The following is a 13,719-nucleotide window of genomic DNA, read 5'->3' as shown; positions in this document are numbered from 1 at the left end:
CACGGGTCTATAACCCGCTGCTGGTTGTAAATTTCCAGTAATCAAACATACAATACTTGTGAATCTGTGACTCACTCGTCCACTAGCGTCATGTGTTTTTTACAGCATGGCCGAATAAGACCAGGTGGCGGCAGAAACGCCAAGTCACTGTCTAATTTGCATGAATCGTTCTTCCCAGAATGCATCTGCCTAGGCGTAAAATGAAATAGATACAGAAAGGGAAAAACCTTCATTATGTTCACTATCCTAACCGTGTTTTATTCATATGGGGTACACGTGATTAATATTTGGATATAGAAGGCAATTAGCTACTTGCCCTAACAGTGGGGGAAGTGGGGTTCTAGCTTCTCTAGATAGGATTGATGGCCCTGACTTCTTCCAATGATGCTGTCAAGGTTGCTGGTTCAGGCTGCAGAGGTTGGATGAGAGGCTGGCAGAAAGAGGGGGAAATGTTGCAGTCATCATCACCCATTTTGATTTCTTCTCAGACCAGGTGGAGTTGGTCACTGACTCTTTGTACCCATGATGTCCTTCTGGGTGTTTCCAGTTAGGCCCAGTTCAGGAGCCACAGCCCCAGGAGGCCAGCGCAGGACAGAAGCGAGAGTTGGGCGGTGACAGACCCTGAGTTGCACAAGTCGCTGTCGCAACAGGTGATGTTGACAGCGACTCCGGTGGTGGAGTCAATTGGGATGATCTGACTGCAGCCGGAACTGAGACATCGGTAGCTCGTGTAGATGTGGGTGTATCCTGTAAACAAATGTAAAGAGTTATTTTAAAAAAACAAGAAAGAGGAAAAGAAACAATTTATACTCATTTGCAAGAGCCGAAGATACCAGTGGGTCATGATGCCCCCTCCCTCCCACAACAATGGTAAAAAGCAGTATATTACTTCCTGGGGAGCTGCTTGTAGGAGTTCTGTCATTCTGCTTTATCATGAGAATTATTTATCACTCAATCAATCAATCATAGCATTTGTAAAGCGCACTACATACCCGTGAGGGTCTCAAGGGAGAAGTGTGGCTCAATGGTTAGAGCGGCAGACCCTGATGCGGAGCTCTGGCCTGGGACCAGGGTTCAATTCCCCGCCTCGGCGGGTCTTGGGCTAAAATAAATTCCACAGACCTGATAATTCTCACCTCGGTGCCTATTCTAATCATGGGTCCCACTCTGCAACTCTTGCTTAATCTCCACAACGGCCCCCACAACGCTAAGGATGCCTGGCCTCCACCTTGGGGGTGCCCAGGAGTGGACACCTCGCAGGGAAAGCCAGGATGGGTTCCACAGCGGTATTCGTACAAGCGCCTTGAGACACTTGCAGGTGAGTAGTGCGCTATACAAGTATCAATTTACAAGGCGCTTGAAGCAGCTACTGCTCAAAAAGCCAGGTCTTTATCAACAAGTTTATTTATAAACAAGTTATTTCACCAGAGGCCGGTAACGAGAAGGTAAATCCACATATTGATATAAAGACACATGAAACAGGCCCACTGATTATTAGCAGAAGTTTGCTTCCTGGAAAGTCATTGCAGAATGAGTTCTGTGGCACAATAAGCAGACCTATCACAGCAGTTACATACACTATATTATGGCAATAATTTTGAATCGGACCTTTACACTACAGTAATATATGTTTGACTGTGCGTCTATTAATGCACTTGCTGTAAATAACAGGGTGTTGCACTACATTTATTTTCACTGGCACAGCGTATCTATGTATCTATCAATCTATAACAGGGTTGGACCAGATTTATATTCACTGACACATCATATATACATGTATATATATATATTTTTTTAACAGGGTGTCGATAACACCTCTGTAATTATGGTTAAGTCACACTTTTAATGGATAAAGCTTTTTTTGCTTTCTTACTATCTTTATAATCTGCATAATTTTTTTTTAAAGTGCTTTCACTCTGGGCTTTTCATGGCAAATTTCATGCAGATCTGTCAAGAGGGGCCAAGAAAAAGCGGGGTTCCAAAATTGTTGTTTCCCATTTTAAATCCCATAGGTTTTTTTCCTCTTTGATACACAAAAAACAACTGAACAGACCTGCACCAAATTTGGTATGAATGTTGAACTTTACTTTGAATGGAATGTTGTAAATCTGTTCAGTAGATCTCGTGAGATTAGCGTTTAAAAAGGGTCTCCGGTTGGGCATGAAGAGGTTACATTTTAGAGATATGCGGACTGTTAATCCCTGGAGGTCTGCAAATGTAAATTCTTGGAGATCTGTTGAGCCAAATACGTAAACAAATACTCATATCTGATTGGTTGAGGGAGTTTTTCCAGGCCATGGAAGCATGCTATGGTACTTTCACTGCTAAAAAGCCAATTTATAGACATCTGACTAGGCTATCGCCCTATTTCTCATGTACCGTTTTATGCAAAGATCCTTGATAAGCACATCAATGGTCAGCTCTCTTCATTTTTAGAAGCACACAAGGTATTACATCCTTCCCAATGTGGTTATCACACAGAACATAGCACTGAGGCTGCAATGCTAGGCATTAAGGAAATCCTAGGACAGGAACTGGACAAAGGTGGAACTTCAGCCCTGATGCTGATGGACCTAAGTAGCGCTTATGACACTGTCTCCCATCAGGTGCTCTTTAGGAGAATTGCAACAATGGGGGTCCAAGATCTAGCCCTATTCTGGTTAGTGTCTTTTTTGGAAGGTCGCACTTTCAGGTCATCGCCAAAGCTTTCAAATCTGCAATAATCAATCTATAGTCAATCTACCCCCTGGAGCTCCTCAAGGCTCTTCTTTGTGCCCCACTTTATTCAATATTTAGGTGCGACCACTGGCAGACATAGTGGAAAGGCTTCACCTATCTCTTTATTCCTAGGTGGATGATACGCAGATTATATTCTCCCTTTCTGCAGCGGATGAGAGCACCTCGTCCAGGTGGTGGATTGGATGTGCCTCAACTGCCTGAAATTGAATATCCCCATTGTAGGCCATAAGAGCCGGGTGCTTACCCAACTCCCAGTCAGTCGAGCAAAGATTCAAGCTTCTGGAAAGACGACAAACTGACCTTGGATTATCGAATCACTAAGGTAGCTCATGCTGCTTTGGACTACTTAGATGTTTACAAAAGATGTTGTGGTATCTACCTGTGAATGTGCAAAAGACGGTATTAAAGGCCATAATAATTTCAAGATTGGATTATGGCAATGCTCTCTACTGGGGGCCATGCAGCCTCGGCTAAAATGTTCAGAATGCGGCGGATCGACTACTATGCCAAACGTAGTGGTTTGGCTTTGGTATTGGTTTAGCCTTTGTGGTTTAGGCATTAGTTGTTTAAGTGGTAGTTGTTTAGTCATACAACCAGTGCAAGGCAATGTGCTATGTCTATAGAGCCATGCATCTGGCTGGCCCTATATGTATGCTCTATAAAACACCCTTATGTTCCTAAGCAAGAACTTCGATTTTGCAAATCCAATTTGGCCACCATTGCCAGAATTAAAAGGGCAAGGCGGTCATTTCTTTGCTTACGTCGGTTCAAAACTATGGATTGACCTGGCAGCCGAACAGAGCCTATGTAAGTCATACACACTGTTTACGAAATCCCAAGATACGCTAGCAGTGGGAAACTTATTGGAGTGTCTATGAGCTTTATAAATTTGTTTTGATTTTTTGATTGATAATGCAAGCTTCAGGGGCATGAGATGACAAAACTAGGGAAAGCTTCACAGACCAATGCTGACCCATTGTTGGATTTGGGGATTTGCCTCCGGGACTGCAGACCTGATAAAGATCGAGTACGTTTTTCTGCGGTCGCGGTACCAGACATTGCAGCTTGCCTATGGCCACGCTTGAGGCTGCAAATCAAAATTTGGGAATTAAGAATTCAAAAAGAAATGTATCTCTTGGGGCAGCTGGTTAGATTTCCCTGATCCTTGGTACCAAATGTGGAACCGCTGATCCAAACAGGACAACAGGAGAAAAGGCTCTTTCGTCCAATGGCATTTATTGATTTTTTTATAATTCTTACTCTTTGCAGAGGAGCAACGGGCCCAAATCAATGAAGATAGCTGAAAGTGTTAACCCTTTAAAGTAGTACTTCCCAAACTTTTTAGAACCGTGACTCGCGTTTAGGAGCAATAAACTTTTTCAACCTCCCCTACCTTTAACCCGTTGAGTGCTTATGACAAGCTCAGCTCGTCATGAAGCACAGTGCAGCTGCACTCATGATGATCTGAGCTCGTCACGGCCGTTGGAACGTTCGCACGCGGGGATAATTTCCCCGCTGTGCTGAACGTTCCAAAACGGGTGTGGCCGTGACGAGCTCAGCTCGTCATGAGTGCAGCTCCACTGTGCCTCATGACGAGCTGAGCTCGTCACAAGCACAGCGGCGCCGCGCGCGGCCCCCTCCCCCCGCATAGCGGGGGGAAAAACACCCCGCAGTGAAGGGGTTAAAGGATAGGGGAGATGTTTTAAATATAACTAAAACCTTGTGTGGTATCCCCGAGGTTGTGGTATCAACAGTTCTTTATTCCAATATCCAATTCCTCCATTATTCTTGAACTTTCCACTTGTCAAAACGCGTTTGATCTTTGTACTGTAGGCGTAGCATCAGACTTCATCAGGAATATAATACAAATGTTATAATATTATAGAGAAGAAACTCTAGCTTATAGTAGTCACACCACCGGGGTCAAAGACCCAAGAGGCACCTGTCGTGATCTATGTAAGTACCTATTGTGTCTGGCCAAGGGTTAGCCAATAGGTATAAGAAGTTTTGGGAACAGAGTCACGTTTTCTTTAAATTCTACAGGTTAGGTAGGACATTATGAAGGTAATCAAAGGGTGTGAGAAACGGAAAGTGCACAAAGCGTACGTTGGTATTATAAGCAGTAAAATCACTATTCGTGTTATCTTTTATATAAAAAACATTTTGATATGGAATAAAGAAGGGAAACGTCGTTTACGACGCGGTGTTTACACCGCACGACCTTTTCCACGCAGCTATTACAACGCAAGTCATTACTACGACTTGCGCTGGATGGCGCTGTGGGATAAGGAATGTTGTACTTTTATATTCCAACACCTTCCCTACTGTTACGGGGACTGGTGTTGGAATATAAAATTATAAAATTCCTAAATCCGCGTCCTCCAACGCAAGTCGTTGTAACGACATGCGTTGTAAAATCTGCGATGTCAAGTACTGCGATCTAAAAGATCGCGTTGTACTGACATACATCCAATAAAGAACCGTTGATACCACGACCTCGATGTCAAAACTTTTTGTGCGCTCGGAGAATATTGTAATTTGGTTTGGATTTCCTCTGGTTGAGGAAGATCAGGGGGCTCCTCCTCCTCAAGAGCACCAAATGAGATATGGGCACTTTTTGTACAGACTGAATTGTGTATTCGCCCCTCACATTGATTAAGTTGTGCGCGCCCACATTCACAGCCACCATTCCGGTTCAGTAACATTTTGAGGTAGCGCACTTTCATTTACAGACAGCAATTTGTCATGAAATGGCACTAAATTTGCACACACATTCAGTTAAACTGATAAAACTATACAGCACACAAATGATAATGTGTGGAAATTGGGTTGTTGTGATTATTTTTGATTTGTGCAACACCAAGTAACGCATTTTGATATTTTGATGGTGTTGAAATCTTTGCTTCCATCACACCTCAGAATTACAAACAATTGGCCACATGCATCAAGCTGTTTTGCATTCGCAAACGGTGCGAATCGCAAAATTCGGCCATTTGCGACTGCAAAAACTTTTTGGGGGATGCATCCTTTTTTTTTCATTTTTCGCAATTTAAGAAATCGCAATTTTTTGCGATTTCTCAAATTGCCATAGCATTTAAGAAATCACAAATTTTGTGATTTCTTAAATGCTATGCATGATTTTTTTTTTATTTGCGAATTCACAATTAGGAAGGGGAAAATTACCATGAAGTAAACCTTCATGGTAATTTGCGAAAAGTTTCAAAAATGCAAAAAAATGCATTTTTGAAACTTATATTTTACACACACACATGCCCTTGGGACATGTGTGTGAGTAAAATGTACTTACGTGACATTTCAGGGGTGCAGGGGGGGGTCCATTGGACCCACCCTGCACCCTTGAAATTGCATTCTCATTTTGCGATTCCTTAATTGCGAATTCGCAAAATGATAATGCCTTCCCATTGATTCCTATGGGCCTCTTGGCCCATAGGAATCAATGTAAAGCGATTCCTTATTTGCGATTTGCAATTAAGGAATCGCAAATAAGGAAAATTAAGAAATCACAAAAACGTTTGCGAATTCTTAATGCATAGGAATTTGCGATTCCTAAATTGCAATTCCTTAATTTTCGCAATTTAGGAATCGCAAATTCCTACAATGATGCATGTGGCTGAATGTGCTTCATGTTTGCTTCCCTAACTGCTGAATGTGAACAGTTCATTTACATTTTGTTGTATTTCACAAAAATGTAATCCTACAGCCTTGCACACATTGTACCCCAGCAAGATTGGCACATAATTCACTTTACTTTCTTTTTCTGGATGCAAAGTGAGAGGAATGTATAAACCCCAGTCCCCAAGTTAACAAACTTGCTGCAATTTGTCAGAAGACATAGTTTGACATTTGCCGTAAGTCTTTGAAGCACACAAATGTGACAAGATGAATACAGAATTTAAAAGCTTGTTTATTTACTGCTTAGTCTTCACCACCAACCAAAAGTTGTCCCACACACCACTGTCGTGTGTGACCAACAGTTTGGTAAGCACTGCTTTGAAGTCCACCTAACAACTTTTAAAAATATTTGTATTTCAAAAACGACTGAACAGATTTGCCCCAAACGAACAAAAACCTGCTTTGTGAGAAAAGTTCTACTTTCATTCCAAGTTTGGTGTAAATCTGCAAACAGTTTGGGTTGTAAGCAGGAGCAAAATTTTGGTTTGAGGCTAAAATGGGAAAGCACATCCCTCCTGATCACTGTTAAGTGACTGATGAAAGACGAAGCCTCAAATGGGCATCAATGCCCCTCTCCTCCCTCAACTATGGTAATAAATAACATAGTATATTTTGTGCACATCTTCGTCTCTGGTTCGTGCCAATCACACGGATATGACTTTAACACCTTGTGTGCTGATGACGAGCTCAGCTCGTCATGCAGCACGGTGGCTGTGTGCTGGTGACGAGCTGAGCTCGTCATGGCCTGCGCGGAACGCCCACGCGGGGATAATTTCCCCGCTGTGCTGGGCGTTCCATTGAGCGGGCGTGACCATGATGAGCTCAGCTCGTCATCAGCACACGGCCACCGTGCTGCAATACGAGCTGAGCTCATCATCAGCACTGCGGCGCCACGCGCGGCCCCCCTCCCCCGCGTCGTGGGGGAATTAGCCCCGCGTCGATGGGGTTAAGGAGATGTTTGCCTGTGTAGAGTGATTGTTAAATGTTATCTGTGAGGCAGTGAACGTTGTTTGTGAGAGAGCACAAATCTGAAAAAAATGTATAAGTACACCATATTTACAAGCACGTAGTATTAGCTTAGGGTGGAATATACAAGAGTGTCAATTTATATAGAGAAAAGATATGAGTGTTTGTTTTAATTAGATTAGATGCATATATATGTGTGGAAAACTAATGTAGAGGCTGTAGAAATGTTAAAATGATGTTGGAGTCACACGTTAGATGACTAAGTGAAAACGAAATGTAATTCTGCAAACCATGAAAATGTGTAGGCCACATGGCATTTCACAGGAAACGAAAGATGCTGCTACACTCTTAGTGACGTGGATTCTAATGTCATTTGAGTGCAAATGTATTATTAGGCATAGTATTAAATATATGTTTTATATAGATGTGTTGCATTATATTATAGTAATACGTGTTAGTTAATATTGTTTAAACCAAAGAAAGGAAATGTTTTAGAAGACAGAAACCGCTTTGTGTAAATCAACTAGGCCTGAAAAGACCAAGTCATTCTCTTTGATCTAAATGTGCTCGTTAGGGGAAAGATGTGCTAGGCACCAACTGAGAATTCTTACACATGTTTTATAGTCTAAGATATGGTGGAGGTTGGAATTTGAGGCCCACAGTACATGTGTCTGTCGCAGGTGCGAGGAGCCCTAATCAGTACTATGATGAACGGTTCCTTTGTTCAAGAGAGCCAGGCGCAGGCCTGGAGGAGTCTTCAGGAATTTTAGGGGGTACTGTCTCGCTGAAGAAGAAGCCTGGGAAGCAAGGTCAACTTTAATGAAGAGTCCAGAGGAGCACCAGTACGGAGTTTGCCGCTCAAAACTGTACCACGTGAGAGGCGTCGACATGGGCGTTCCTATTGGAAATGTGATTTTGTATTAGGGATAGCACCCCGGGGTAGAGTTAGAGCAGATGATCTGAGGAGCCTAAGAGAGCGGATGGGTAGGCAGATAGAGAACTAACAGACTTCAATTTTGAGACAAAGACTAAGGGAAGTGTGTGATCTTCTTTGGAAGTCACCACTGCTGACACCTTTTTAGGTAAAGATCTTGTTAAGTAGGGATGTCACTTAGTCTAGTGTAGGGACAGATTAACTTGTATTTTTCTTTTCTGTAAATGACTCTCAAGTTGCAACTCACAGCGATTCTTGCAACGCTTATGCTTTTTGAAATAGTTTTGATAATTTCCTTTTGTTGTTTAAGAATATTCCGAGAGTATCTTTTTGTACTAATACCTGTATACCTTTTGAATCTTATTCTGAGATGTTTGTATCTTCAGATACTTTTGACTTTGAATTAAAACTTTTTAACCTTTCCCAGTGGTAAGTGGTTCTTTAGAGTTGTTTAAGTTCCTAATTGATTAACCTAGTAGTAGATTGTCTTTTACTCAATGACAGGTACCAACGATTCAGTCGACAGGATTAGGGATCTGGTAAGGTAACTAGAAACCAGAAACCCCTCGTTAACAGTTGGTAGCAGTGTAGGATGGTTATCTTCTTGAGGAAGGTAATCTAGACTAGGTTAGCTTACCCCAAGGCCCCTAGAGCTAGACATCGAGAGATGAGAAACGGAAGAATCGCGTGCCGAAGAGGGTGCTGACGGTGCGAGAAAAGCAGCAGTATCGGAGGAGAGTGAGTATAACAAGGGTCATGCGTGAACAGATTGCGGTGTTTTGTGTTGTATTTGTATTGTAATGTCTGGCGGAGTTGAATGCCTGTAGTGTGATTGTGAGAAGGTTGTGAGCGCGCGCAACCTGGTAAAATCTTAAGTTCGGGGTAGAGCTTAAGTGGTTCGGGTGTATCGAACATCCAGAGTAGTTGTCAACCATAGTACGGGGGTCATGAGGTACCATTGACCGCCGCAGATTCGAGATAGGGGGAGTGTAAGAGTGAGTGTGTGAGTAACGGACGCTGGTCGAAAGTTACTGTGTGTAAGTAACCTATCAGAGAAGGCGACTGTCTGGACGTAAACGGAAAGACATTTTGCCAGTTAAGGTGACAATTACAGATTGACTGTGGGCGTACAGTCAAAGAAAAGTGATCGCTTGGACGGAAGTAATCATTTTTCGAAGTATGAATGGGACGCATGCATAAACGCGGAGACGAGCTGAAAAAGTAGGGGAACTGCTGCGAAGGGGGACGAGTGACGTCAGAAAGAGCCGCGCTGAGATAGGGTGACTAGAGAGAAGCCGCGACGCGATAGGGCGGTTGGTGTGACGTCGGCAAGAGCCGCGACGCGATTGGGCGGCTGGTGCGACGTCAGGGAGAAGTCGCGTTCTGATAGGCCAGTTGGCGAGAACCGAGCTGAGATTGGTGGATTGTCATCAGGAAGTAAACAAACCGGAGAAAACAGAAACTAGTAGATTGAAAATGAAGTGTTTTAAATGTTTGAAGGATATTTTTAAAAGAAAAAGGAGAGAGTCTTTTTACGGGCAGGAGGCACCGCCAGAGGGTACACCAGCTCATTATATGGCAGCGAATGTTGGGCTGCATACGATATTATGGATTGGAGTTTGGAACAAGCTTACGGAAGGGAATGAGGAAATGTCGTTCCCAAAGTACGGGACGTTTAAGTTAGAGGTGTTACATCGGCTAAAAGCAACCATGTCCGCATTGAAACCCCCGCCTAGACCGACACAGTTTGAAGCCCTTAACGCATGGATTAGGGCGGCGCACGATAGGAATCTGAATAGGCGTCAAGAAAGGCTGACGCGATCGGTAAGAGCAGTGCGAGATTCCAAATGGGATGAGGACGCCAAGAGGTGTAGGATACAGGCTATTGAGGTGGATAAGTTGTACCCAGTGAGAGAGGTGGCAGGTGAAAAGAACCTCATGGAAGAGGATGAGGAGAGCGACTCGGAGGACAACTTGATAAATAGATTGCTGATAGATAGACCGCCTCCGAGAGTTGGGGAGATTGAAAGTAGAGGACTCGCAAGGGAAGATGGGGCTGCCATAGAGGGGTATGTACCACTTCCTATATCGGAATGGACACCTATCAAAGGTGGGGAGACACCTCAACATAGTACAGCACAGAGTGTAGTTGGAAGGTTTGTGGTACAGAAAACGCCAGCCGCAGAGAGGGCTGAAACTTTTGGATTGCCAGATGCTCTCCAAGTACCTGTTACCATAGGACCCATAGTATCGATTTACAACCCAGAGAATGTGAGAGAGGAAGAACAGATACGGTTAGACAGAGAAAGGGTTGAGATGGAAAGGAGGAATAACACGACAAATGCCTGGAAGCAATTGCCAGGACCGGTAACGTGGAACACCCCATTCGAACCGACAGTGAGTCCCGCAACAGAACAGGGGGGTCAAAGAGGACCGATGGACCTAAGGGGACCACGTCCGAAATCCTTCAAGGAGCTGAGGGTCGATTTGAGAGAATGGGAAGGGTCCACAGAAGCACCAACCAGCAGACCTAGAACAGAAGCAGAATGGGGAAGCCGAGGCAACGGAACATTGTCTCACTGCGGGGCTAGTGCAAGTAGTCAAGAGTGTGAAGGTAACAGGCCGGAGAGTAGAGGGGCTATACGTCATACTGACGGTGGGAATGAGCAAGAGAGCAGGGAGAGGAGTACAAGATGTGGAGAGACACCTCGTCTTATCCAAAGCGAGGGAGATCAGCGGACTCAAGAATACAGAGAGAGATTTAGATGTACGCACCATGCACCTAATGAGAGTATACAGCACTGGAGTCGCGGGAGCACGGGGAACAGTGAAGGATCTTGCCATGGGTCGAGAGATCAGGGACCACCGGCAAATGACGAGGACAGGGGGATAAATGGAATGTCTTACCATGCATCTAGGGAAATCATGCAGGATGGGACTGGTGGGACTACGAGAAATGGGAAAGTGTTTCACCATACACCCAGAGAGGATGGAACTGCATGGGACCTGGAGAGGTGGGAACAAGGGAGGACTCCCCATAACTCGCCTGAGCCTAGACGTAGGACTCGGAGCTGGGATGGGAGAGATGTGAATGGACCCCCTAGAACTAGTATACTGAGAGCTGCAATAAAGGCCAAAAGACTCGATGTCACTAGCTTAAAATCTGATCTGGATGAGATAATAGATGGGACGTTGCCCTTAGAAAGGATTGACTTGTATGAACAGGATGAGTTACTGTTCATAGCAAAGGATGTTACCCGAAAGGCAAGGGCAATTCATGAGAAACTGTCTGGACTGGCAGACAAGTACATGGTAGACTTGTCCAAAACGAGGACATTACAGAGTAACCATAGGTTGCAGTATTCAGATCAAGACTTAGATGAGAAGAGAACTACAGGATTAAAAACACACATTAGGGAGTTGATAGCAGGGATAAGAGTGTGGAGAGATCTGGACAAATGGGAAGAGAGATGGTCCAAAAGGGGTGCTGTCAGAAGGAGCACAAGTGTGATGTCTCCGGAAGGAAGGGTAATGCAGATGGAGGCATTTCCTTTGCGAGAAATATCGAATGGGAATTATGTACATGTACCCTGGAGTAGAGGAGATTTAGCTGCATTTACCAACTCATTTCCGAAGTTAAGGGACAATCCAGTAGAGTGGTATAAGCAGGTAGAAAGGTTCGTAAAGATCTCGAAAGTATTGTGGATTGATTTGAACACTTTGTTTGACATTGTGGTCCCATCTGACTTGTGGACATCGTGCAAGACTAGTGTTGAATGGCCAACTACTGAACCAGTGAGGGATGCTCAGACAAATGGACCGTCTGAAATTGTCATGCAAAAGTATGAAAGGGTAATAGCTTGGCTGAAAGATAAGGTACCACCCCAGGACATAGACTGGGTAAAAATAGACCGAACAAGACAAGAACCAAAGGAGACAGTTCATGAGTTCTATGAAAGGTTGTTGAAAACATTCAAACAATACAGTGGACTCGATGTAATGGATCCCAAAGATATAGGACAGTTTGTGTCAAAGTTTGTTTTGGGGTTGAGACCTGATATTTGTTTGATGATTCAGCAACATTTAATTTGTTGGCAAAACAAACCACTAGATGAAATTTTAAGGTATGCCAGATACTGTAGCGATGAGATAGATTCCAAGGCAAAGAAAATGAAGGAAAAGCTGATGGTGGTGCAGATCCAGTCAGCCGGAAAGGGCGGACAGCAGAAACAGGGAACGGGGACAATGGGACGGAAGTCGAATGGTCAGAACAAGGATAGTGAAGAAAGTCAGAGACCTAGAATAGATTTTGCCACTTTAAAGAAAACGACAAAGTGCCTCCAGTGTCACCAGGTGGGACATTGGAGACGCGAGTGTCCCTTTAACCCTGAAAGTGGAGAACTAGAATTTGAACAGGAAGTTCAGGAGGTTCCAGTTCAAAGGGCGACAGTCCCAGGAAGCAAGGTGGTCAAAGGGGGGACTTCGGCTCCACGAGCTCAGTTTCCACAGCCACCAAAGATCGCGACAGGGGGAAAAGTCTATAAACAAATGCCTCTTTTTATTGAAGAAGAAAAATGTTATTACATTGACCCAATGACCGGTCAACGTTTGAACAGAGAAGAGGACTGTACCCTCGGGGCAGTTCTAGAAGTAGATCAGAGAGGGCCATTTGTTGAGGCAGAGGTAGCAGGGTGCCCGATGACATTCTTGGTGGATACTGGAGCTACTCGATCAACTCTGAGATCAGCAGTGGTTCCTGACCTACCAATGTCGGGGGAAACAATTCAGGTGGTTGGAGTCGCAAATAGAAGAATGACTAGTCCTATGACAGAACCAGTGTCAGTAAAAATAGGGAATTACACAAATGAACATCAGTTTGTGGTATGTGATTCTAGTCCTGTATGTCTGTTAGGGAGGGACTTGTTGTGCAAATTTAATTGCACCATATACTGCACACCTCAGGGTGTGGAGGTACAGACCGCAGATGATGATGCTACCTTTAAGATTGCCAATGAGAGAACATGTATAGAACTGTATCCTACTCTGACTGTGGAAGACCTTCCTTGGGACCTAAGAGATGCTGTCTCAGCTGAAGTATGGGATTTTACTGGGGAAGAGATAGGACTGATCAAAGGGGTGGAACCAGTGAAGATCATGATAAAACCAAACGCTGAATATCCAAGAACGCCTCAGTATAAACTGTCCCAGGAAACGATTGCAGGAATAAAACCTGTGATTGATTCAATGATTCAACAGGGAATACTGAAGGAAATCGTGGGTAGTCCATGTAACTCCCCGATTATGGGTTTGCAGAAACCTAGTGGGAAGTTCAGAATAGTTCAGGACCTTCGAAAGATGAACAACATAGTGGTTTCATGTTGTCCAGT

At 44.0% G+C, this 13,719-nt stretch overlaps 1 protein-coding gene across 1 annotated transcript in view; it reads right to left on the bottom strand.

The window, feature by feature from the left end:
• Positions 1-232: 232 nt before the first annotated feature.
• The window catches only part of LOC144753995 (uncharacterized), a 52,781-nt gene continuing 39,294 nt past the window's right edge, over positions 233-13,719 (bottom strand). Inside the window, exon 3 of the mRNA XM_078641515.1 lies at positions 233-747. Coding sequence (XP_078497641.1) covers positions 548-747 — 200 coding nt within the window. The 3' untranslated portion in view covers positions 233-547. The remainder of the gene's footprint in view (positions 748-13,719) is intronic.

This window comes from Lissotriton helveticus, chromosome 5_1 (genome assembly GCF_964261635.1).
Source record: "Lissotriton helveticus chromosome 5_1, aLisHel1.1, whole genome shotgun sequence".
NCBI classification, from domain to species: Eukaryota; Metazoa; Chordata; class Amphibia; order Caudata; family Salamandridae; genus Lissotriton; species Lissotriton helveticus.
Note: the sequence above shows the minus strand (reverse complement) of the source record. Positions and strands in the feature narration are given on the sequence as shown.